The sequence below is a fragment of the Pelophylax lessonae genome, assembly GCF_965119305.1.
Source record: "Pelophylax lessonae genome assembly, contig: HAP1_SCAFFOLD_214, whole genome shotgun sequence".
NCBI lineage: Eukaryota > Metazoa > Chordata > Amphibia > Anura > Ranidae > Pelophylax > Pelophylax lessonae.
In genome coordinates this window covers 147,305-174,001 of record NW_028120108.1, presented here as the reverse complement: position 1 = coordinate 174,001, position 26,697 = coordinate 147,305, and the positions used below count along the sequence as shown (strand labels likewise).

The 26,697-nt window shown below is 54.1% G+C and overlaps 1 protein-coding gene across 1 annotated transcript; it reads right to left on the bottom strand.

Annotated features, from left to right (window-relative positions):
- Window positions 1–1,725: 1,725 nt before the first annotated feature.
- Window positions 1,726–21,810, bottom strand: RAD54L (RAD54 like). Its single transcript, XM_082276035.1, has 13 exons — window positions 21,747–21,810; window positions 21,379–21,667; window positions 20,804–20,928; window positions 20,518–20,668; window positions 19,371–19,497; window positions 18,440–18,514; window positions 17,821–17,951; window positions 17,367–17,477; window positions 16,481–16,604; window positions 16,234–16,312; window positions 14,484–14,663; window positions 11,467–11,630; window positions 1,726–1,942 (listed from the first exon to the last, which is right to left on the bottom strand). The coding sequence occupies exons 2-13, from the start codon at window positions 21,602–21,604 to the stop codon at window positions 1,741–1,743; spliced, it is 1,695 nt and encodes a 564-aa protein (XP_082132161.1). The 5' UTR covers window positions 21,605–21,667; window positions 21,747–21,810; the 3' UTR covers window positions 1,726–1,740.
- Between the last annotated feature and the right edge of the window lie 4,887 nt (window positions 21,811–26,697).

Genomic DNA, 26,697 nt, shown 5'->3' with positions numbered 1-26,697 from the left:
TGGAGGGTGACCCGGGGCTGTCACAATGAGTCTTCAGAGATGGGGTCAGACCCGGGGCTGTCACGGTGAGTCTTCAGAGATGGGGTCAGACCCAGGGCTGTCACGGTGAGTCTTCAGAGATGGGGTCAGGCCCGTGTCATGGCGAGTCTTCAGAGATGGGGGTCAGACCCGGGGCTGTCACAATGAGTCTTCAGAGATGGGGTCAGACCCGGGGCTGTCACAATGAGTCTTCAGAGATGGGGGGGGGTCAGACCCGGGGCTGTCACAATGAGTCTTCAGAGATGGGGTCAGACCCGGGGCTGTCACAATGAGTCTTCATAGATGGGGTCAGACCCGGGGCTGTCACGGTGAGTCTTCAGAGATGGGGTCAGACCCAGGGCTGTCACGGTGAGTCTTCAGAGATGGGGTCAGGCCCGTGTCATGGCGAGTCTTCAGAGATGGGGGTCAGACCCGGGGCTGTCACAATGAGTCTTCAGAGATGGGGTCAGACCCCGGGGCTGTCACGGTGAGTCTTCAGAGATGGGGTCAGACCCGGGGCTGTCACAATGAGTCTTCAGAGATGGGGTCAGACCCGGGGCTGTCACAATGAGTCTTCAGAGATGGGGGGGGTCAGACCCGGGGCTGTCACAATGAGTCTTCAGAGATGGGGTCAGACCCGGGGCTGTCACAATGAGTCTTCAGAGATGGGGTCAGACCCGGGGCTGTCACGGTGAGTCTTCAGAGATGGGGTCAGGCCCGTGTCATGGCGAGTCTTCAGAGATGGGGGGGGGGGGGGGTCAGACCCGGGGATGTGTCATGGCAAGTCTTCAGAGATTGGGGGATGGTCAGACCTGGGACAGTCACGGTGAGTCTACAGAGATGGGGTCAGGCCCGTGTCATGGCGAGTCTTCAGACAGGATGAAAAGAGAAACGCAGATTAGGACATCATCAGGGGCAGCCCGGTGATGGGTAATAAACACCTGGATGGGTCACTCACACATTACCCAGCATGCTGCACTCATCATAAAAAAATCTATGCAATGACAGGTTCACTTTAAGCACAAAAACACACTGAAATTTTTATTTATTATTTTTTTTTTTTAATTTAGATTATTATACAGAAAACCTTCCATAGGAAGATGAAACATTTCCAAACGTAAACCAAACATTTCGGATTCCTGCGCCCCTCCCCCGAGGGCTGACATCTTGGGGGTGGATGTAAGGCAAACCGGCCTGCTGACTTTGAAGGGGAATCTCCCCCGGAGGTGAAAATTCACCCAATAGAGAGGATCTAATCTATATAATTGGATGATGAAAGTCAGCTGATCTTCTCCAACCCTTTCACTGAGCGAAGGGAAACTTCCTGTGCGATCGGCAGCCAATCTGCCTCCATCCCCCCCTTTTTGTCTCAAAGAATGGAATATCAATAAATAAATAAAGTCTAAAGGTGACCAATGTGGGGTCTTCAGGCCACGGATGGACCGCCTGGTATCAGGACGTCCTGTTTTTAGACCAGTGACCAGCACTGACCCCGGTGACATCTCTGGGCTGTGTCCAGCAGGTGGCAGCAGAACACCAGTGAGAATTCTGGGCTGTGTCCAGCAGATGACAGCAGAGGCACCCCGGATCTCGCCCCTCCAGTTCCCAGCGGAGGCACCCCGGATCTCGCACCTCCAGTTCCCAGCGGAGGCACCCCGGATCTCGCCCCTCCAGTTCCCAGCGGAGGCACCCCGGATCTCGCCCCTCCAGTCCCCGGCGGAGCTATACCACCCCTCTTTGCTCCTCATGTGAGCGATGGTGAAATGTGAATGTCACGGCCGCATCCCATGCCGTCACCAGGACGGTATCCTGTAGGCCACGCTTGTCTGCGCAGTGATTCCACTGAGATAAGTCTGAGGTGCAATCCGTGCCATCGGGGGGCGGTCGTACCTGGCGTCCATTCACACAGCGCCGACACCGGAACCTGCATTGACCAATCAGAAAAAAGACACTGAGAACACCAAATATATGAAGACACAAACCCCACAAATAACCATCCTTCCAATTCCTGACCTTCTCTTAGAAATGCTAATTATCTGGCTGCCATGCTCATCCTCTGGTTTTCTGAGACACAGACCCAGAAAGAAAGCCGATCAATTCAGACTTCAATGGCCGCATGCTTCTTCCACTTCAGCAACTTAAAATACAGTTACCAGAGAATCGACCCAACAGCCAGGAAACCCGCATTGCAGAAGCCTAGCGATGGCGACCTCCATACATCAACTACCAGGATGGCCAGTGGAGGGATATCCCCTCCCCCCCCCCCCCCCAATTAGGGATACAACACACACACACACACACGACAACCCAGCAACCCCCCCCCCCCAAAAAAAGTATAGATGGACCCTCCCCCCCTCTCTAGCTATACAAAGTACAGGCCCCCCATTACAATACACAACGGATCCACCGATTATCGGAGGACAAAATTCACTGGCCACAAATCTGCCGATATCACCGAGATTTCTTCCAGTGATTCTACCGCCAGATATTAGAAAAATGACCGAATTCATTACAGCCAAACTCACCGTTATCAATGCTTTTAAATGTGCAGAGGAGACCCCAATCCCTCAATCCCTCTATAAAGAGTACCCATCACTCCCTATTACTGTCACATATAGAGATCCGTCACTCCCTATTACTGTCACATATAGAGATCCGTCACTCCCTATTACTATCACCTATAGAGATCCGTCACTCCCTATTACTATCACATATAGAGATCCGTCACTCCCTATTACTATCACATATAGAGATCCGTCACTCCCTATTACTATCACAAGGGATGTTTACATTCCTTCTCACAGCAATAAAAGATCAAAATATATAAAAAAGGACAAAGTGTAAAAATTGGATTTTCGACTTACTGTAAAACCCATTTCTCTTTTCATTGACAGACAGCTCCTGATTATTCTTAACCATTGGGTTATACTGCCCCCTACAGGAGTAGGACACTAGGCAGGAAAAAGCTTGGCTACGCCTATGGGCGGTCCCAGGGGGGATACTCCCCCTCTCTGCTATAGGCAGTCCGTTTTGTTATAAGCAGTGTCAGAAAAAAGCAAACTCCGGAGGGGTGGGTGCTGTGTCCACAGAGGGGCGGGTGCTGTGTCCACAGAGGGGCGGGTGCTGTGTCCACAGAGGGGCGGGTGCTGTGTCCATCAATGAACATCAGAGAAATTAATTTTATGGGAAGTCAAAAATCCTATTTTCTCCTTCGTTCATTGATGGACACCATTGGGAAGTCCCAAAGCAATGTTAAACATGAGGGGTGGGAAAACATCAGAAAAAAATTCCCAAGCCAACCACAGCCAACCAGGTAACAGAGCTCAACCAAACAACTGGAGCTCACCTGAAAAATAATAAACCCTCGAAGAGGATCAGGTACTATAAAAAGCACTCTGCAAAACCTTGCAGCCAAAAGCAACATCTGAAGGTCACCAACACATCCACTTTATAAAACTTTGTGAATTGTGCACCGATGACCAGGTGGCCTCCTTGAAAAACCTGCATCACCGACGCTGAAGACGGGAAGACTGGGAGGCACTAAGCACCCAAGTAGAGTGCGCCTAAACAGGGAAAGGAGGAACCTGACCCTTGATGGAATACGCCTGAACCATCTGTCTGATCCATCTGGAAATGGTCGCAGAGGAAGCGGACAACCCTTTGTGAGGTCCGTCCGTGAGCACAAATGGAGAGTCTGACTTCCTAAAAGACTCCGTAGCTGCCAGGTACACCCTAATTGCCCGGACCACATCCAAGACATGCAAGGCAATTTCCTTCAGATTTTTAGTCCTGGGACACAGGGAAGGCAACACTTCATTCAAATGACAGTCAAAGACCACCTTAGGAAGGAATGACGGAAGAAGGCAAAGCACCACCTTATCCTTGTGAAGCACCATAAGGTGAACGTCAGGATAACGCCATCAGTTCCAACACCCTGCATGCAGAGGTGATAGCCACCAAAGAAGGTCACCTTCTGGGGCAACGTAAGCAGGGAAACCTCCCGAATATATTTTCAAAGAGAAGCTTCAGTAGAGCTGAAAGCGCCAAATTAGGATCCCAGGGCGGCAATTAAGCCCACACTGAAGGAACCAAATGTCGGACACCCTGAAGAAAAGGTACGCACCTGGGAGTGTTAGGCCAAAGGTCCTTGGAAAAAGACTGCCAAAATCCCGATACCTGGTCTTTGATGGTACTCCAGGCCAATTTTTGTTCAACCCCCTGTTGAAGGAAGGTTAAGAACCGATCAACCGAGAAGGAGCGAGGATGAACTCCAAGAAACTCACACAACGCAATGTACATCTTCCACGTAGGATGGTAGATCTTCCTAGAGGCAGATTTCCAAGCTTTTAACAACGTAGGAATCACCAATTCAAACAAACCTCCTCCCTTCAGCACCTGAAGTTCAACAGCCAAGCCATTAAAGCCAGCGACCGTAAAGCAGGATGGAAGATTGGTCCTAGGGACAGCAGATCCTCCCTGAGAGGAACTCCCCAAGGAGCATCAGCATACCAAGACCAGGGAGGTCAGTCTGGAGCCACTAGAATGGCCGGAATCCCTTCTGCCTGAATCCTGCACAGGAGTCGTGGCAGAAGTTTGATAGGGCTGGAACTAATCAGTCAGCCCACCTTAGAATGCCGGCTACTTACTGAGCCACCAGGACACTTCATGTGCCTCCTTGGTGATTGACAGACCACAGCCATGGCATCGTCTGCATGTCTGAAGACGATTGTCCAATGGCCGGAGTTCCAGTACACTAATTGGCAGTCTGGGCTTAGCCAGAGTCCAGACCCCTGAGCACGTCTGTGCTGAGGACGCCTCCCCACCTAGACAGGCTGGCATCCGTAGAGACAACCGTCCACTACAGGAGGATTTTCCCTGTCGAAGTGCCAGAGAGCGAAGCCACCTCTAAAGACCGTGAATCCTTGACCAATTGCACCAGAATCTCCATAGCAGAGATCTTGTGTGGGACTGTGCAAACAGACCGCCTCGAGGGCGGACACCATCAGGCCCAGCACGCCCATGCAAGCCCGGAGGGATGATTGTCTGTGGAACAAAAGACGCTAAATTGCCTCCTGCAATGTCTGGAGTTTTTTCTAGAGGAAGAAACACTCTGGCTGAGCCGAGTCCAGAGTCAGACCCAGATAGGCCATTTTTAGTGGACAGAAATAAAGCAGATTCCTGAATGTTCAGGATTCCACAAACTCCCTCAGAGTTCGCAGAGCAATCTCCAGTACTCCATCAGAGCAGTTGGAGACTCCGCTTGCAGAAGAAGATTGTCCAGGTACCCCAGTACCGTGACTCAAACAATGCCAGCACCATGGCCAACACTCCCGAGAAGACCCGAGGTGTGGAGGTGACAGCGCCACAAACAGATAATGCTCCACCTCCACGGCAAAACGGAGGAAGCACTGGTGACCAGCACATATTGGTATGTGCAGGTAGGCGTCCTTGATGTCGAAAGAAGCGAGAAGAAATCCCCCCCCGCCAAGTACAGACGCCGCTACCATGTGAATGGACTCCATGCAGAACTTCTGTACTCGCACAGAGCAGCTTAGCGCCTTGAGGTCCAGAATTGGACGTACCTTGCCTTTCTTCCTGGGGACTGTAAAGAGGTTTGAGTAAAAAACCCTTGAAAATGTTCCAAAATAGGAACCTAACAATCACCCCTTGAAATAACAAGTCTTGCACTGCCCCAAAGAGACCCTGTAAGTGATCTGGGGACAAGTGCAGGTTGGGAGGGAAAAGACCCTTCCAGAGGACAACACCGAACTCAATCTCGTAGCCTGACCGAATAACTTTGTTGAACCACTTGACCTTTACCAGGGAGGTCCATGGATCCGGAAACCAGCAAAGACATCCCCCCCCCCCCACCCCAGATAAGGGTGAGGGCGCTCCTTTATGCAGAGGCAGCCTTGTCTGCAGATCTGGAAAAGCCCGCTTGTGGCTTGCCAGACCAGGTCCTCTTGGAACCTCTGGTGGAGGCCCTGACTTTTGATTGCTAATCTTGAGATCCTGAGAGACAAAGAGGCCACTTAGGAGCCAAGGAGAATAGCCCACGTCTATGACGGGGTTCCTTGCCCTTAGTAGCCAGCAGAAGAAGAGTACTCTTCCTCCCGTGAGACCCTTAATGCCGTCATCCAAGGAAGCTCCAAACATGCGATCCCCTACAATAGGACATCAGATAAGGCCTTAGAAGTCTGGTCTGCAGACCAGTATTTCAGCCAGACAATACGCCAAAGGACCACTGCTGATACAAACAGCCTAGAAATCAAAGGAGACGCATTCCAAAGAGGCATCAAAGACAAACTGTAGCTCCTGGACCAACTGATCCGCCAGCTCCGCAAAGATGGGGGGAAGCTATTCTCCCTCCAGGTCCCGGGGTAAAAGTTTAGCCCACTCAGAGTTCGCGACACCGGGGCAAAAGTAATTACCGGCCTAATTGCCGAACCAGCCACAGCGCACATATGGTGGGCCAGAGCATTTGCACCTCTTATTAGCTGGACCTTTAAGAGTCAGAACTGGGATGAAGGTAACTCAGTTTGACCTCAAAACCAGCGAGTCCACTACAGGAGGATTTTCCCTGTCAAAGTGCCAGAGAGCGAAGCCACCTCTAAAGACCGTGAATCCTTGACCATTTTCACCAGAATCTCCATAGCAGAGATCTTGTGTGGGACTGTGCAAACAGACCGCCTCGAGGGCGGACACCATCAGGCCCAGCACGCCGATGCAAGCCCGGAGGGATGATTGTCTGTGGAACAAAAGACGCTAAATTGCCTCCTGCAATGTCTGGATTTTTTTCTAGAGGAAGAAACACTCTGGCTGGGGCCGAGTCCAGAGTCAGACCCAGATAGGCCATTTTTAGTGGACAGAACTAAAGCAGATTCCTGAATGTTCAGGATTCCACAAGTTCGCAGAGCAATCTCCAGTAGTCCATCAGAGCAGTTGGAGACTCCGCTTGCAGAAGATGATCGTCCAGGTACCCCAGTACCGCGACTCAAACAATGCCAGCACCATGGCCAACACTCCGGTGAAGACCCGAGGTGTGGAGGTGACAGCGCCACAAACAGATAATGCTCCACCTCCACGGCAAAACGTAGGAAGCGCTGGTGACCAGCACATATTGGTATGTGCAGGTAGGCGTCCTTGATGTCGAAAGAAGCGAGAAGAAATCCCCCCCGAAGTACAGACGCCGCTACCATGTGAATGGACTCCATGCAGAACTTCTGTACTCGCACAGAGCAGCTTAGGGCCTTGAGGTCCAGAATTGGACGTACCTTGCCTTTCTTCCTGGGGACTGTAAAGAGGTTTGAGTAAAAAACCCTTGAAAATGTTCCAAAATAGGAACTGAACAATCACCCCTTGAAATAAGTCTTGCACTGCCCCAAAGGGACCCCGTAAGTGATCTGGGGGCAAGTGCATGTTGGAAGGGAAAAGACCCTTCCAGAGGACAAGACCGAACTCAATCTCGTAGCCTGACCGAATAACTTTTTTGACCCACTTGACCTGTACCAGGGAGGTCCATGGATCCGGAAACCAGCAAAGACATCCCCCCCCCCACCCCAGATAAGGGTGAGGGTGCTCCTTCATGCAGAGGCAGCCTTGTCTGCAGATCTGGAAAAGGCCGCTTGTGGCTTGCCAGACCAGGTCCTCTTGGAACCTCTGGTGGAGGCCCTGACTTTTGTTTGCTAATCTTGAGATCCTGTCAGACGAAGAGGCCACTTAGGAGCCAAGAATAGCCCACGTCTACGACGGGGTTCCTTGCCCTTAGTAGCCAGCAGAAGAAGAGTACTCTTCCTCCCGTGAGACCCTTAATGACGTCATCCAAGGAAGCTCCAAACATCCGATCCCCTACAATAGGACATCAGATAAGGCCTTAGAAGTCTGGTCTGCAGACCAGTATTTCAGCCAGACAATACGCCAAAGGACCACTGCTGATACAAACAGCCTAGAAATCAAAGGAGACGCATTCCAAAGAGGCATCAAAGACAAACTGTAGCTCCTGGACCAACTGATCCTCCAGCTCCGCAAAGATGGGGGGAAGCTATTCTCCCTCCAGGTCCCGGGGTAAAAGTTTAGGCCACTCAGAGTTCGCGACACCGGGGCAAAAGTAATTACCGGCCTAATTGCCGAACCAGCCACAGCGCACATATGGTGGGCCAGAGCATTTGCACCTCTTATTAGCTGGACCAGAGTCAGGGACTCCTCAACTGGGATAAAGGTAACTCAGTTTGACCTCAAAACCAGCGAGTCCACTACAGGTGGGACCGTCCGCCTTTTACGCAGTAAAGCCTCATAAGGATACCGCAAACAAAAAACGCCTAGCAACCACTGCGTTTTGGACAACCCCACCGTTTTGTCACAATGTTGTCAAGGTAAGTGGAAAGAGGAACACCCTCGCCACTTTGGAGGGCCTGTGGGTACCAAAAGGAACCGGTGCCTCTGACGCAGCATCAGCCGCAACCTCCATTTTTAAAGTTTCACGCGCTGACACAAACAGTGCATCCACCAACGCCTATTTAAGTGTGGCTAGAGGAGCAGAGGAATCATTCGCACTATCTGAGCACTCAAGAGTCCATGGACGCAGACCCAGTAGGGTCGCTATATACAGAGCTTAACCCAAAACCATCAGGGGAGGCCGCCGACTGCGATCCTGCAAATGGACCACCGGCCAAGGGTCCACAAATGGACCACCTATTGGACCCCGCAAAAAAACAAGGGGGGGGGGTCGCCCTCTGAGCCCTATATAGACGACATAATAGGACATATCCCCCTTAAAGGGGATATCCCCCTTAATAGGGGGCCGCCAGCCATGATGCGGACACACAAACAGGGTACTCTTGCTAATGCCCCACATAAAAATGGCGGAGAGACTGTCATTAAAAATGAAGTGCCCCCACAGCGCCACCCGGTCCAAGGGAGGTGCCAAGCTGACCATATGGCCCAGCAAGCCACGGCCTAAATTTTTGCGGGGGCCTAGTTGCAATTGCCCAGATCCTCAGCCCGGCAGATACCCAGAGGAAGAGTGGGGGTTTCAGCTACACGTATTGGGGTCTCACCCCCAAAAGTGGCGCGCCACCTAGTAGGCCGCAGCCTAAACTTTTGAGGGCGCCCTGCCGTCAGAACGCGAGCCCCAGTGGAGCCGACCACCCAGGGGCAGTGGAGGGGAAGGCGGATACCCAAATGGGAGGCAGTGATCTTCTCAGCCACCCTCACAGGGGCAGCCTCTCTAAGTTTCCAATGAGTAGGCCGCAAAACTGCGGCCCAAATTGTTTGGCCAGATTCGGCTGTGTAAGGCGCATACCCGCGGATGGTAAAAACATCCGCTCCCCCAGCCCAACAACCGCAGCAGGGAGCCCAGAGGACATCCCTGCCCCAGTCACCAACCCCCAGGGTGGCAGGAAACCTGGTCAGCAGCAACTCCAACCAGCCCCCTTTAAGAGCACGTGGAAAAGCCAGCTCATCACCTTAGCCGGGGGGGGGGGGGGGGACCCACAGTGACCGAGGGGCTGGGAAGGGAGGGGAACACAGGGATATTGGGGGGGGGGGGGGGGGACAGCTACTCACCATACCAGGAACAGAGTGGGCACCGCTCAGGACAGACCACCGCTCCATCGGAATGTGGGTGGCTGTCGGCCAGGAGGAAACGCTGCGACTCAGGCTGAGACCCGGTTGTATGCGCCCTTGCGAGAGGTTTAACTGGCAGGCCAGCCCCCTTCCTAGCGCAGAGCTGCGGTCTGCACACGCTCGCTGGCCTAACCCTAAGGATCCATATTATTCAGTTTGTCACCCAGTCCGGCACTAGATTGTAGTTCTCACAGGAACAAAATAATGAAAGAGGAAAAAAAATCCATTTAAAATTAAAAAATCACCAGGACCGGAGATCCCAGCAGGAAACGAGGTCCCTACTCCTGACTAGGCAGAAAAAACTGAGTACCTATAGCAGGGGGAGGGAGTATACCCTCTGGGACCGCCCAGAGGTGTAGCCAGATAATTTTTCTGCCTAGTGTCCTACTCCTGTAGGGGGGAAGTATAACCCAACGGTTAAGAAGAATCAGGAGCTGTGTCCCTCAATGAGCGAAAGAGAAAATAAAAATAAAACAAATTTTAACCACTTTACCACCGGAGGATTTTCCTGCTAAAAGACCAGGGGGTTTTTTGCGATTTTTTACTGCGTGACTTTAACGGACAATTGCGCGGTCGTGCGACGCTGTACCTAAACGAATTTCACGTCCTTTTTTTCCCACAAACAGAGCTTTCTTTTGGTGGTATTTGATCACCTGTGCGATTTTTTGATCACGCGCTATAAACAAAAAAAGAGCGTAATTTTTGCAAAAACAACATTTTTCACTTTTTTTTATATGAAATTCCCCCCAAAAAAAATGTAAAAATCAAAATTTTTTAACATTTTCGGCCAATTTGTTTTACGCTACCTATGTTTGGTAAAAAAAAAAAAAAAAAATCGCAAAAAGCGTATTTTGATTGGTTTGCGCAAAAGTTATTGCGTTTACTAACAAAGGGAAAGATTTTTGTCATTTTTGGTGTTTTTTTTTTTAACGCGTAATGGCGGCGATCTGCGATTTTTTTGCGGTATTGCGGCGGACAGATCGGACCCTTGACTGACATTTTTGACACTTTTGGGGGTACCAGTGACATTACTGCAGTAATCAGTGCTATATATATGCACTGTTACTGCAAAAATGACACTGGCAGGGAAGGGGTTAACAGTATTGGACAGGGAGGGGTTAAGTGTGTCCTAGGGGCGTGATTCTAACTGTGCAGGGACAGGTCTACTAGTGTAAAAACAAAGATCAACAGTTCTACATAGTAGAACTGTTTGATCTTCACTTTTACACAGGGAGAACTGACAGGCGGCTTGTTTACATAAGCCGCTCTGTCTTTCTCCCGCTGTACCGGCGATCGTAGTGTGACCGGCGGACATCGGGTCTGCCAGTCACACTCCCGCACTCCTCCGTGAACGAGCCGAGGCGGGCGCGCGCCCGCCCGCTATTGGCTCTAGAAGGAGTGACAGGCGAGCGACGTAGACCTACGTCACTCTGCCTGGCCGGGGCCGACTGCCGCAGTAAATATACTGTGCGCAGTCGGCAACCGGTTAAATGTGCAGAATTTCGGCCGGAAAATCTGTATCAGCCCTGAAAAAACTTTATCAGTCGATTTCCACAGTACACACAGAGAGACAACCCAGCAAACTCCGCCCCTCTGTTTAAATGAAAGTACAGAGTGAACCACCCCTCTCCAGCTGTATAAAGTACGGACCCCCCCCCCCCCACCCTACCCCATGAAAAACAAGGTCTTCAGGTATATAAAGGGTACAGAGCAACCCCAATGCAGTCATAGGAAACACAGACTGCCCCCCCCCTTCAGTTATACGAACTACAGACTCCACCCCCCCCAGCTCTAACAGTAAGTACAGAGTGACCCCAGACTCACTTGTCATGCGTGTCGCTCGTCGTCTCCTCATTCAGTGTGAAGAGTTCTTTCAGTTCTCCGACAGAGAAATGTCTCTCCACGTCCTGCTCCTCGTCCACCACGCAGCTACTTAAAGCTTTCTTGTGTGCCTGACGCTGGAAGATCTTCTCCTCGATGGTTCCCGTCTGGAAGAGAAGACAAGCCAATTGTAGGCGGAGCTGCATGAAGAGCTTCAACCAGCCGGCTCCCATCCCTCTCCACCATCAGCTCAAGTCACAAGGATGGTCATGTGGCTGGAATTCTCTCATTGAAAATAACTGACACTTTAATAAGGATCCTCCTCCTGGTGTGATGTCATTGGACTGAAAATAACTGACATTTCAATAAGAAAGGATCCTTATGCTGGTGTGTCAGCTTTGTGGAAAAAATGGGAGTTTTTCACTTACTGAATCCTATTCTGGGAGTCCATTGAGGGACACAAGACTTCAGATAGTCCAGTTATACTGCCGCCTACAGGACGGTTGGACATTGGCAAACAGCAGCCAGCCCCTGTATAGCCCCTCCTCTACCCAGCAGGCCTCCGTTTGTAGCAAGCCACTACCCAAGAGAATGGAGAGGACCGGTGTGCCTCAGTGAACTCCCAAGAGAATTAGCATTTTTGGGTGACCTGTAAAATCCTTTTCTGGAAGTACATCACAGGACACAGGCCGTAGATATTCATGGCTACTTGGGTTATGCTGCCACCTTCAGGTGAATGGACACGCAGGAGCCCCCGGATATCTAAGGCCCAGCTTTGTAGCAAGCAATGAGGAACAATACAGAGGGGTGGTAATATCCTGGTACAGAAGGGGGAAACCTGCCAAGCTCCACCTCCACAAGGGGGAAACCTGCCAAGCTCCACCTCCACAAAAGGGGAAACCTGCCAAGCGCCACCTCCAGAAGGGGGAAACCTGCCAAGCTCCACCTCCAGAAGGGGGCAAACCTGGCAAGCTCCTCCTCCAAAACGGGGGGGGGGGGAAACTTGGCAAGCTCCTCCTCCAGAACGGGGGGGGGGGGCAAACCTGGCAAGCTCCTCCTCTGAGGCAAACCAAAGAATACAAGGTATGGGCAAAACACCTCAAAAGGGATGTGAAGAGACCCCTGAGACCATTGGCAAACCCAAAAGCCAGATCAAATGAAGTCCATCCTGAAGTAGTGGGGTGCAGAAGAGGAACTCCACTAGGGTAAACAGGAATACTTCAGCCCCGGCTGTTAAGATCTACCTGCTGACCGTCCAGAGAGGCCCTGCAGCCATGATCTCCACCTGCCATGGAAAGTTTGAGGAGCTCCAAGAAAAGGGAAGGCACCTCCTTGACACAGGAATAAAATCAGACACAGTTACGCAGATCAGGGTGCCTGCTACCACAGGATGGAGAGCAGAATCAGCCGGATCACCTGGGATCATTGGAGGGACGCTGGCTAGTTTTCCTGGTAAGGTGGGTCACTAGTGGATCCACAACGATAACAGACCGAGGTCTAATGAATTCCCTTCCAAAGGAGAACATTTCTAGGAAAACCTCAGGTGGACCCTTCAGGGTGTTCCCAATCGTCACGGAGAAATGGCTCAAATATCCGCTGCAATGGGAAGATCTTTAGAGCTGCAGGAGAACTAAAAGATCCAAAGCTTGATGACAGCAGATCCTCTAAATACGAGGTACAAGGAACCTCATCCATACGATCCTTAACATCTAAACCAATCTCTTGTGATTCTGGGGTGACAGCAGGAGACTGCGGTGTCTCTTCAGAGGTAAACTGCATGGACTCCCAATCAGACAGATATGGCCAGAGAGACTGGTGGTAGACCGGTTATGGCCAGAGAGACTGGTTGTAGACCGGTTATGGCCAGAGAGACTGGTGGTAGACCGGTTATGGCCAGAGAGACTGGTTGTAGACCGGTTATGGCCAGAGAGACTGGTTGTAGACCGGTTATGGCCAGAGAGACTGGTGGTAGACCTGTTATAAGGACTCCAGAAGGCCAAAAGAGACTCTACAGGGGAAGGAGAGTCCTCCCATACCATAGAGGAGGGAATCTGATCCCACATAACGGAGCAGAGGAAGATCCTATAGGTTCTCTCAGAGGAAAACAAACCCCCAGAACCAGTAGAGGGGCTAAGGCGTGGGGGGGGGGGGGCTATGGGGGTGACCCATAGAATTGGCACTGTCCCCTCTATGTGCAGAGAGGTTTCATCTGCCCAGCGAAGTGACACGAGGCCTCACAAGGGTCGGGTGGCCGGAGGTGACCCTGTAGGTCGGCAATGGGAATGGACTAAGAATCAGAGTTCCATGTGGCGCTTTGTGAGGCAAGGTGGCAGAGGGTGATACTTCCTCTGTGCTGAACGGCGGGGAAGATATGGCTCCACCCAGAGGATGATTTCAGCACTCCGTCCCTCTGGGTTCCCGCTCCCTGCGGTGACACCAGTGGTGGCCAGAGATCTGGAAGGTGCCCACTGGTGCAAACAAGAGGCGGCATCCGGTATTTCAGCAGAACAGAAGCAACAAGTGGACAGGTCACAGCCGGCGATGGCACCGCCCTGGACCTGGGTGGCATTCTGTGGTAAATTTGACCAGTACTGGAAAGTGCCACCATGCGGTGCCCAGAGGTCACATTCCTGTCACCTCCAGCTCATTGGGGTGCAACTACGGCAGTCAGAAGCCAAGCTGAGGAAAGACTTCCATCCTTCTAGGACACTAAACCCTGAGGCATGCTGGGAGTGGGAGGAGTTATACTGGGGCTTGCTGAAGCCTTTATAGAATACAATATTGGGGGGGGGATGTTCTATGTAATAAATAAGTGCTGACAGTGTAGTCACCATCAATCATCAAAACTGTTTGCTGCCCCCCCCCCTGCTTTTTTCTTGTGGGGCCCTCAGGACCTCTCTCAATCATGGTGCCGGCCCCCCATCTTCTGCCATGCCCACTACTATGTACCCCTCAGAGTAAGCTCCACCCAAATATCCCCAAAGTCCCCCAACAGTCTGATATGAAGGAGAGACAATCACCGAGAGCAGCCGGTAGATGTAGCAGGTCTTCTTCTGCCCATCCCGCCACACACGCGCCATAGCCTGCTCGTCATTGGCCGGGTTCCAGTCCGGGTCAAACATGACCAATCGATTCGCTCCGATGAGATTCAGACCACACCCTCCGGCCTTACTGCTGAGCATGAAGATGAACTCCGGGCTCTGCAAGAAAGAAAGGTGCGCCGAGAGGTTGAAATGGTGGGTGGAGGGAGAGTTGGGCGGAGGGGTGGGCAAAGAGGTGGACAAAGAGATTGGTTAGAGGGGTGGGTGGAGAGGGGGTTGGAGCGGTGGTAGGAGGGGTGGGTGAAAAGGTGGGTGGAGAGGTCGTAGGACGGGTGGGTGAAGAGGTGGACAAAGAGGTTGGTTAGAGGAGGTGGTTGGAGAGGGGGTAGGAGGGGTGGGTGAAGAGGTAGATGGAGAGGTTTATTAGAGGGGCAGGCGAAGAGGTTGGTTAGAGGGGTGGGTGGAGAGGGGGTTGGAGTGGTGGAAGGAGGGCTGGGTGAAGAGGTGGATGGAGAGGTTGGTTAGAGGGGTTTGTTAGAGGGGGTGGGTGGAGGGGTTGGTTAGAGGGAAGGTGGAGAGGTTGGTTAGAGGGGGAGGAGGGGTGGGTGGAGAGGGGGGTTGGAGAGGTGGTAGGAGAGGTTGGTTAGAGGGGTGGGTGGAGAGGTGGACGGAGAGGTTGGTTAGAGGGAGGGGTAGAGGGGCTGTTGAGGGAGGGGTAGAGGGAGGGGCTGTTGAGGGAGGGGTAGAGGGATTGTTGAGGGAGGGGTAGAGGGATTGTTGAGGGAGGGGTAGAGGGAGGGGCTGTTGAGGGAGGGGCTGTTGAGGGAGGGGTAGAGGGAGGGGTAGAGGGAGGGGTAGAGGGAGGGGTAGAGGGATTGTTGAGGGAGGGGTAGAGGGATTGTTGAGGGAGGGGTAGAGGGAGGGGTAGTGGGAGGGGCTGTTGAGGGAGGGGTAGAGGGATTGTTGAGGGAGGGTTAGAGGGATTGTTGAGGGAGGGGTAGAGGGATTGTTGAGGGAGGGGTAGAGGGATTGTTGAGGGAGGCGTGGGTGGAAAGGTTGGTTAGAGAGGGGGATGGAGAGGTGGTAGGAGGGGTAGTTGAGGGAGGGGTAGAGGAGTGGGTGGAGGGGTTGTTGAGGGAGGGGTAGAGGGGTGGGTGGAGGGGTTGTTGAGGGAGGGGTAGAGGAGTGGGTGGAGGGGTTGTTGAGGGAGGGGTAGAGGAGTGGGTGGAGGGGTTGTTGAGGGAGGGGTAGAGGGGTGGGTGGAGGGGTTGTTGAGGGAGGGGTGGAGGGGTGGGTGGAGGGGTTGTTGAAGGAGGGGTGGAGGGGTTGTTGAGGGAGGGGTAGAGAGGTGGGTGGAGGGGTTGTTGAGGGAGGGGTGGAGGGGTGGGTGGAGGGGTTGTTGAGGGAGGGGTAGAGAGGTGGGTGGAGGGGTTGTTGAGGGAGGGGTAGAGGGGTGGGTGGAGGGGTTGTTGAGGGAGGGGTAGAGGGGTTGTTGAGGGAGGGGTAGAGGGGTTGTTGAGGGAGGGGTAGAGGGGTGGGTGGAGGGGTAGAGGGGTGGGTGGATGGGTAGTTGAGGGAGGGGTTGAGGGAGGGGTAGAGGGGTGGGTGGAGGGGTAGAGGGGTGGGTGGAGGGGTAGTTGAGGGAGGGGTAGAGGGTTGGGTGGAGGGGTAGAGGGGTGGGTGGAGGGGTAGTTGAGGGGTGGGTAGAGGGGTGGGTGGAGGATCATACCGAGGGACTGTTGAATCTCTCCACAATCTTGGCCCTCTTCTTTATGGACATGGTCCCATCCAGACGCACATAGAGATACCTGGAGGAGTAAAGATCACATGACACGTCTCATCCCTCCACAGGGGGGCGCTATCATTGGACGGGGAATGTATGAATAGTGCAGCATGCAGGACTGTTCCCGACACACCGCTGGGCGCCCCCTGAATGTCAGGATGACCCGCCCCTCCCCCCCATACTGTCTTCTCACCTCCTACTCCTGCACAGCTTCTCGAACAGGTCCAGGGTCTGGGTGTAGTTGGAGACGAGGACGACTTTATCACTGCTGGAGCTCCGAGTCACCGCCAGGATGTAATCCAGGACCAGCATCTTCCCTGCAAGGACAGACATCAGTGCCCACCTTGAGCACAGCGCCCCCTACAGGGGAGAACCCCCACACAGCACAGCGCCCCCTACAGGAGAAGGGGAGACCCCCACACACAGCGCCCCCTACAGGGGAGAACCCCCACACACAGCACAGCGCCCCCTACAGGGGAGAACCCCCCCCCCCACACAGCACAGCTCCCCCTACAGGGGAGAACCCCACACACACACAGCACAGCGCCCCCTACAGGGGAGAACCCCACACACAGCACAGCGCCCCCTACAGGGGAGAACCCCCACACACAGCACAGCGCCCCCTACAGGGGAACCCCCACACACAGCACAGTGCCCCCTACAGGGGAGAACCCCACACACAGCGCCCCCTACAGGGGAGTACCCCACGCACAGCGCTCCCTACAGGGGAGACCCCCACACACAGCACAGCGCCCCCTACAGGGGAAGGGGAACCGTGGTAATGAGTAAGCGGCCGTTCGTGCCGTGAAACGCGTCTACCTTGGACATATTCTGTTCCTCACACTGTCTGTTTGTCCTGGATGATTTTGAAGAATAAAGACACCCTTTTTGATTTCATCTACCTGTGTGCGGCTCCACAGTTTCACATGTATGTTTCCGGACGGCGGATCTAGCCAGCACCAGATTGGACATACACCTGAGCGGCATTCCCTTCCCCTTCCCCCTTCACATTAATTAAGGGGAGCCCCCACACACAGCACAGCACCCCCTACAGGGGAAGGTGAATCTCACACACATACCTGATAGCTGTGGCTCCACACCCTTGGTGCTGTATCCTGGTGGGAAGAGATCAGTCGCTCCCTGGAATCCTTCCTCCTCCTCCATACATTTGTCATAGATAAGAGCCGGATCTGGAAGAAATATACAGCTGCCACTTGTCATGGGAGGGGCAGAGACACAAACTACTGGGGGGGGAATCTCCCCATTGTGGGAGTGGCAGAGACACAAACTACTGAGGGGGGGGGGGGGTCTCCCCATTGTGGGAGTGGCAGAGACACAAACTACTGAGGGGGGGGGGGTCTCCCCATTGTGGGAGTGGCAGAGACACAAACTACTGAGGGGGGGGGTCTCCCCATTGTGGGAGTGGCAGAGACACAAACTACTGGGGGGAAATTTCAGTATTACAGTGTCTGTGATATAAAAGGATTGCTGGTGATTGGGCGGAGTAGACCCCTGTATATAGTATATACTCACGATTGCACAGCTTCTTCAGCGAGGTGATGGATGATAAGGAGGAGACGCTGATTTTGCCCTCGTTCAGCTCCTCTGCTGGTTTCATTTGTTTTAGGAAGCGTTTGTAGAGTTCCGATTGCAGTGGAGTCAGCCTGGAACACAGAAAGACTTCTAGACACCTGACAGCCAATCAGAAAGCTTCACAGCTCTAGGAACCTGCCCCAGCCAATGAGACGCCAGAGATTGCTCTCACAGACAATAGTTGGGGGATCTCTGATCTGTATGAAGAGATTCATTTAAAGTTATAGACACATGCAGAGAGGGCGGTTCCCCAGCCCCGGGGGGGGGTCAATGCTATACACCCGGGTGACATACGCCCTTCTAGGGGAGGAGCTCCCAGGCCGGAAACTCTTTGCTGCTTTGTCTAAAATGATAAAAGTTGTCAGCATTGGAACTTTCCTGACTGCAGCCGGCTGTTCCTCCTTCCCGGACTCCCCTGGAGATTGTCGGAGAGAGATTCAGGTCCCTCATACACAGAGGGGGGGTAATGATTTGATCTCTGCAGATTGATCCTTATCTCCCCGCTGTAAAGGTATCAGAGAACTTTTCAAAGGAAGTGAAATCAGCGTCAGACACTTACCTGCAGCACACAACCTGCTCAATCTTCACCGGCAGATACTTGGAGAGAATGTCTGACGTCCTTCTAATGAGACACCTGCAAACCAGAGACAACCGTCTAAGTGTGGCTCAGCGAGACCACCAAACCCAGCCAAACCACCCCCCCCCCATATAACGGAGACCGGCCCACAGCCCCACCTCATACAGCCAAGGCTTGCCCACCACCCCATCTCATAAAGTCATGACGGACCCACCCAACTTATACAGCCATGACCGCCCCACCTCATACAGTCATGACCGGCTCACCCAACTCATACAGTCATGACGGGCCCACCCAACTTATACAGTCATGGCCGCCCCACCTCATACAGCCATGGCCAGCCCACTGCCCTACCTCATACAGCCAAGGCTTGCCCACCACTCCATCTCATACAGTCATGACGGGCCCACCCGAATTATACAGTCATGGCCGCCCCACCTCATACAGCCATGGCCGGCCCACTGCCCCATCTCAAACAGTCATAGCCACCCCACCTCATACAGTCATGGCCGCCCCACCTCATACAGCCATGAAAGGCTCACCCAACTCATACAGTCATGGCTGCCCCACCTCATACAGCCATGACCGGCTCACCCAACTCATACAGTCATGGCCGCCCCACCTCATACAGCCATGACGGGCCCACCCAACTTATACAGTCATGGCCGCCCCACCTCATACAGCCAAGGCTTGCCCACCACCCCATCTCATACAGTCATGATGGGCCCACCCAACTTATACAGTCATGGCCGCCCCACCTCATACAGCCATGGCCGGCCCACTGCCCCATCTCAAACAGTCATAGCCACCCCACCTCATACAGTCATGGCCGCCCCACCTCATACAGCCATGACCGGCTCACCCAACTGTCATGTACAACACACACAGTAAAACACCGGGACCACCCACAAACCTGTTTACAACACCAATCAGCTCTTTCAGCTTCTCTTCGCCTTTCTCGCGGTCAGTAGGACTGGCGTCGGCGTCTCTCCCTTTCAGGATGGGGACTTCAAACCTCTTCTTAAACTCCTGGGCCGTTCCTATGGACGGGGGAATCGTTATGATGGATCCACACATGGAGGCGATAGAATGTCTCCCCCGAAAAACTTTCAACCCCCCCGGGCGTCTCACCCCAAACCACCATCCACCCCCCCTTAGCTTCTCACCCCGAAACAGCCTTCAACCCCACTGGGCGTCTCACCCCAAACCACCATCCACCCCCCCCCCTTAGCTTCTCACCCCGAAACAGCCTTCAACCCCACTGGGCGTCTCACCCCAACCATCCACTGCCCCTCGGCGTCTCAACCCAAAAAACCATCCACCCCCCTAAACGTCTCACCCCAAACCATCGACCCCCTCTCTGAGGGACGCAACCGAACAACCATCAACCCCACCTAAGCGTCTAACCCCAAACAACCATCAACCCCCCTCAGCGTTCCACCCCGACCAACCATTAACCCCCCCCCCCTTCAGCGTCTCACCCCGAACAACCTTCAAACCCCCCTTTGGGTGTTGTTTCGTGTTTCACCCCGAACAACCATTACCCCCCCCCCCCTCCCTTGGAGTCTCAGCCTGAACAACCTTCTCTCCCCGAAACACCATCCACCCCCCTTAGCGTCTCACCCCGAAACAGCCTTCAACCCCACTGGGCGTCTCACCCCAACCATCCACTCCCCGTTGACGTCTCAACCCAAAACCCATCCACCCCCCTTCAGAATCTCACCCCCTCCTCAGCGTCTCTCCACTTCAAGGACATTTCAATGATTTGAGGAGTTCATAAACTGACATGAATGAGTCCCAAAACCCCCAGAAATCAACCACCAGAGAGAAGTCCGGGAGTAGCCGGCACACCGAACAAATGGCCACTGCCATAGAAGAGGCGGTTATGGGCGGTTGTTGGGATTGGTAGGAGCTGTGGGAGTCACAATGGATCTAATGAAGTCCATATGGGTCGACCATCATTTGCTCAGTCACAGAAGGTTCTGCCCGGATTAGCCGCACACGCAGAACGGAGCAACATTCACCGGATTTCACCGATCTAACGAGGTGGAGACACTCACCTAGGATCCCGGCATTGACAAAGTGCACCAGGCTGAAGTATTCCAGCAGGTCGTTCTGGATTGGGGTCCCGGAGATGAGGACTCGCCGGCTGGTGTTCAGACTGTTCAGGGCTTGATAGGTCTGATTCTCCGAATTCTTCAGTCTGTGGCCCTGAAATACGTCCAGATTACAGACATCACTACACACCATACAATCGTCCCCATAGGGCTGATCGAGCCTGGCCTCATCCAATCACAATGACCTCACAGATCAGGTGACAGGTACTGCCAATCTGCCCCGTCTTACCTCATCACATATGACCAACCCCACGCTGCCCCTGTGTAGGACCTCCGCATGTAGCCGGAACGTCTCGTAGGAGATGATGAGGATTGGAGAGGGAACGCGGGAGCCATGCTGGCTCATGAATCCGGCTAGAGGGGGAGGAGAAGATCATGTGACACCACACACATACAACGCTACCTACAGACATTTATTATTGGGGGGGGGGGGGGGTCACTGCGACACCACTAGAGCCATTCATTATGGTCGCTGAGAGGGGGGGGCAGTGTTATTTCTCCGCCTACAGACAAATTCATTATGGGGGAGGGCACTGCTCTTACAGTCATTATGGGGGGGGGGGGGGGTCGCTGATCCACCTACAGACACACATTATTGGGGGGTCACCGCTCCACCTATCCCCATTCATTGTAGGAGTTATTACTCCACCTACCCATTAACGGAGACTCACCACCACTAGAAGGGTAATACTCCCACCAGAGGGGATGAGTAGGAGGATCAGTACTCCACCTAGATATACTCAGGAGGGATCTGATTGGTAGTAGAGGGGCCCCCTAATTGCTCAGCTCCACCCTCTCTCTTACCAAGCTTGCGGTCAATCTCCTCCTTGGAGCCGCCATCGATGGCCAGCGGTTGGATCCGCCCCTCCAGCCATTTGCCCACTTCATTGTACCAATTCCTCACCAAGCTGGACGGACAAACCACCACCGCCTTCTCTATCTCCGGCTTGAAGTCAGGGCTCTGCCTGAGGAGAGTCCACATCAGGGAGATACATTGGAGGGTCTTCCCCAGTCCCATCTCATCAGCCATGATGGCCCCATGGCTCCCAGGAATGCTTCTTCCCGTGACACAATCCCACAAGAACTTCACTCCCTAAAGGGGAAGAGAATCATTAGATTGTGCTGGAGGTTCAGAGAGAGGAAATGAGGGAGAATTCAATGGAGGGGGTCACCTCTCTCTGATGGGGCCGAAGGATCTTTCCTAGCACAGGATCCACCACAACATGAACCGGGACCTTCTCTCTGCAAAGAAAAACAGTGATGGTAACAGCATTCAAAGATAAACTGACCCACCACCACCTCAGCTCCTCCTCCAGGAGGGGGCAAACCCGGCAAGCCCCTCCTCCAGGAGGGGGCAAACCCAGCAAGCCTCCTCCTCCAGGAGGGGGCAAACCCAGCATGCTCCGCTTCCAAGGAGGGAGAAAAGCCCCTCCTCCAGGAAAGGGCAAACCCAGCAAGCCCCTCCTCCAGGAGGGGGCAAACTCGGCAAGCCTCCTCCTCCAGGAGGGGGCAAACCCAGCATGCTCCGCTTCCAAGGAGGGAGAAAAGCCCCTCCTCCAGGAGGGGGCAAACCCAGCAAGCCCCTCCTCCAAGAGGGGGCAAACCCAGCAAGCTCCACTTCCAAGGAGGGAGAAAAGCCCCTCCTCCAGGAGGGGGCAAACCCAGCACGCTCCACTTCCAAGAGGAAGCAAAGCCCCTCCTCCAGCAGTGGTCAAACTGAGCAAAGCCCCTCCTCCAGGAGGGGCCAAACCCAGCAAGCCCCTCCTCCAGGAGGCCAAAACCAGCAAGCCCCTCCTCCAGGAGGTGGCCAAACCCAGCAAGCCCCTCCTCCAGGAGGTGGCCAAACCTGGCAAGCTCCTCCAGCACAAGATGCAAATCTGGCATGCTCCTCCTCCACGGGGGAAACCAACAAATATGTTTCCCTGGTCAGTAGCCCGGCCTCCCCACTGCTGGCAGCACTGCCGGCCATACCAGTAATGAGAGGTGTGGTCAGGCCCATTACTGGTCAGCTTATAGAATATTCCCCCCCCCCCCCCCCCCAGGTGCCATCTCAGGGTCCTCCACCCTCCAAGCTCCGATAGATGTCAGGACACTCACTTATCTATTTTCAGCTGGTCATGTGCACTCAGGAGCGGGGGCTCATAAAGGACCAGCGCGCCGTCCTCATAGGGATCATGGAGAGCTCTCCGTACTCCGGCCTTCTTAATGCCCAGGGCCCGGATCCCCAGACCCCCTAGATGAGAAAGAGATAAAAAGTGGTAAGATCAGGGCAAGGCTCTACTCAGGGGTGTCCAATTCAATTTCATCGAGGGCCACATCAGCAATATGGTCACCCTCAAAGGGCCGGTTCTCTCTGAAGCCCCCCCACCATTAAAAGTCAAGAGATCTCCCTTCCATCACAATGCACCCCCCTACCTTGTGCTGCTGCCAAGAAGAAGCTGGGGGCAGAGATGGGAAGCAGAAAGTGCAGGGTCTGGGGGAGGACCATAGGAGGGCTGGAGTCAACTGCTGGAATCTGCTGAATGGGGGGGGGGGGGGTATACTCCCAGAGACCAGAGAGGTGCAGGATCTGAGCTCTGTCCTCCTCTCTGCTGCCGACTGCTGAGACAAGGTGGGGGGGGGGGGGGGATGAAGGTGCAGCAGCTGCAGGGGAGGTGCGGGCCTTGTGTTTGAATCATCTGCTCTATATGAAGAGGATCATCCCAGAGAAGCGGGCCCTGCAGGGCCACAAGTCAGGTGTGCAGCAAAGGCAGCAGGAAACATATGGTGACTTAGAATGGAAACCTTTCATGACAAACATGGAGGCCGCCATTACCAAATTCTCAGTCTGTCATTCCCGACTCACCACAATGTACTCTCCTGACTCTTGGGGGTCCCCCTACTGGTGGCTGTTAGTACCCCAATGTAGGTCATGGTGTACCATACATCCCAGGGGCCCCACACATTATTACTGTCTGCACAATTCCTGACACCCAAAACCAGGAACCAATCACATTTCTCTTGTACCATTAATGGCTCCCATACAGAAGACAACATTCCGGGTCAGAGACCTCGAATTCCTCCACTCAACTGTGTCCCCGCCATTCTCTATGGATGGGGTCACTGGGCTCCACTCAACTGTGTCCCCGCCATTCTCCATGGATGGGGGGTCACTGGGCTCCACTCACAACTGTGTCCCCCCCATTCTCCATGAGTGGGGTCACTGGGCTCCACTCACAACTGTGTCCCCCCCATTCTCCATGGAGGGGGTCACTGGGCTCCACTCACAACTGTGTCCCCCCCATTCTCCATGGATGGGGGGTCACTGGGCTCCACTCACAACTGTGTCCCCCCCATTCTCCATGGAGGGGGTCATTGGGCTCCACTCACAACTGTGTCCCCCCCATTCTCCATGGAGGGGGTCACTGGGCTCCACTCACAACTGTGTCCCCCCCATTCTCCATGGATGGGGGGTCACTGGGCTCCACTCACAACTGTGTCCCCCCCATTCTCCATGGAGGGGGTCATTGGGCTCCACTCACAACTGTGTCCCCCCCATTCTCCATGGAGGGGGTCACTGGGCTCCACTCACAACTGTGTCCCCCCCATTCTCCATGGATGGGGGGTCACTGGGCTCCACTCACAACTGTGCCCCCCCCATTCTCCATGAGTGGGGTCACTGGGCTCCACTCACAACTGTGTCCCCCCCATTCTCCATGGATGGGGTCACTGGGCTCCACTCACAACTGTGCCCCCGCCATTCTCCATGGATGGGGTCACTGGGCTCCACTCACAACTGTGTCCCCCCCATTCTCCATGGATGGGGTCACTGGGCTCCACTCACAACTGTGTCCCCCCCATTCTCCATGGATGGGGGGTCACTGGGCTCCACTCACAACTGTGCCCCCCCCATTCTCCATGAGTGGGGTCACTGGGCTCCACTCACAACTGTGTCCCCCCCATTCTCCATGGATGGGGTCACTGGGCTCCACTCACAACTGTGCCCCCGCCATTCTCCATGGATGGGGTCACTGGGCTCCACTCACAACTGTGTCCCCCCCATTCTCCATGGATGGGGTCACTGGGCTCCACTCACAACTGTGTCCCCCCCATTCTCCATGGATGGGGGGTCACTGGGCTCCACTCACAACTGTGCCCCCCCCATTCTCCATGAGTGGGGTCACTGGGCTCCACTCACAACTGTGTCCCCCCCATTCTCCATGGATGGGGTCACTGGGCTCCACTCACAACTGTGCCCCCGCCATTCTCCATGGATGGGGTCACTGGGCTCCACTCACAACTGTGTCCCCCCCATTCTCCATGGATGGGGTCACTGGGCTCCACTCACAACTGTGTCCCCCCCATTCTCCATGGAGGGGGTCACTGGGCTCCACTCACAACTGTGTCCCCCCCATTCTCCATGGATGGGGGTCACTGGGCTCCACTCACAACTGTGTCCCCCCCATTCTCCATGAATGGGGTCCCCGCCATTCTCCATGGATGGGGTCACTGGGCTCCACTCACAACTGTGCCCCCGCCATTCTCCATGGAGGGGGTCACTGGGCTCCACTCACAACTGTGTCCCCCCCATTCTCTATGGATGGGGTCACTGGCCTCCACTCACCTTTATAGTTGGGGATGGGCACCTTGAAGGGTCTGGATAGGATACTCCGGATGAAGGCCTCCTACAAGGAAGGACATGATCACAGTGACTCAATGTACCCCAATATGGCCCCAGTGTGACCCCCCAGTGTTCCCCAATATGGCCCAAGTGTGACCCCAGTGTGCAATATGACCCAGAGTACCCCAATATGGCCCCAGTATGACCCCAATGTACATCAATAGGATCCAGGTGTGCAAAAATGTAACCCGAGTGTACCCCAGTATGACCCCAGTGAGACCCCTTGTGTACAATATGACCGGTGTACCCCAATGTGGTCCCAGTGTACCCCAATGTGCATAAATATGACCCAGGTGTGCCACAATGTAACCTGAGTGTACCCAAGCAGGACTCCAGTGCCCCTACGCCCCCAATATGGCCCCAGCATACCCAAGTATGACCCCCGTGCACCCCAATATGGCTCCAGTGTACAAGATTACCCTGTGTACCCCGCTATGGCCCCCAGTGTAACCCAATATGACCCAGGTGTGCCACAATATACCCATGACTCCAGTGCACCCCAATATGGCCCCAGTGTAACCAAGTATAACCCCCGTGCACACCAATATGACCCTGTTTACCCCAATGTACATCAATATGACCCTGGCATGCCACAATGTAACCTGAGTGTACCCAAGTATGACTCCAGTGTAACCCAGTATGACCTCCGTGCACCCCAATATGGTCCCAGTGTGATCCCAGTGTACAATATGACCCCATTGTGACCTCAGTGTATATGAATTTGACTCTGGTGTGCCACAACGTAACCTTAGTGTACCCCAGTATGACTCCAGTGCACCCCAATACAGCCCCAGTGTACCCCAGTATACCCCCATGCACAATATGACCCCATTGTGACCCCAGTGTACCCCAATATGGCAGAGTGTGTATGGAGCGGGGGTCACTCACATGCTGTTGGCTGTCCAGGCAGGCGGGTCTGTTGGTGGGCGGGATCAGAGGTTTCCGGAATGGGGAGATCCAGCTCTCCCGGTTCTCGTGGTTGGAGCTCCGCCTTCTCTTCGGAGTCTGATAACAGAGAATTGGGGGGAGATATTCCTGGGAAGGAGATCTGGAATGGGGGAGGTGACACCCCTGGACATCGGAGATCTGGGGGGCCCCGGGGGATGGGAGAGATACTCACTGCATTTTCCAGCCAGTCCTCATCGTCTTCATAGGATCCGTCCGGCTTCCTCTTTGCCAATTGGCTGGGAGCCAAACTCCGCCTCTAATGAGAGAAGAGGGGGTCAGAATGTACTATGGGGGGGGGGGGAACTCCCTGTGAGTGTCAGCCAATAAGGCTGCCCCCCCTCCCCCAATGATGTCCGTACCCCCAGACTGGTACTGCTGGGGGCCCCACTGTCCCGGACATTTTACTAAAATTGTCACCGGGGGCAATCCCAATCCTCCCCTCCCCCTCCAGGTCTTCATTCTTGGGGATAGAGGGGGGGACAACCTCCCTCCCCTAGACACAGCTGTGTGTAACC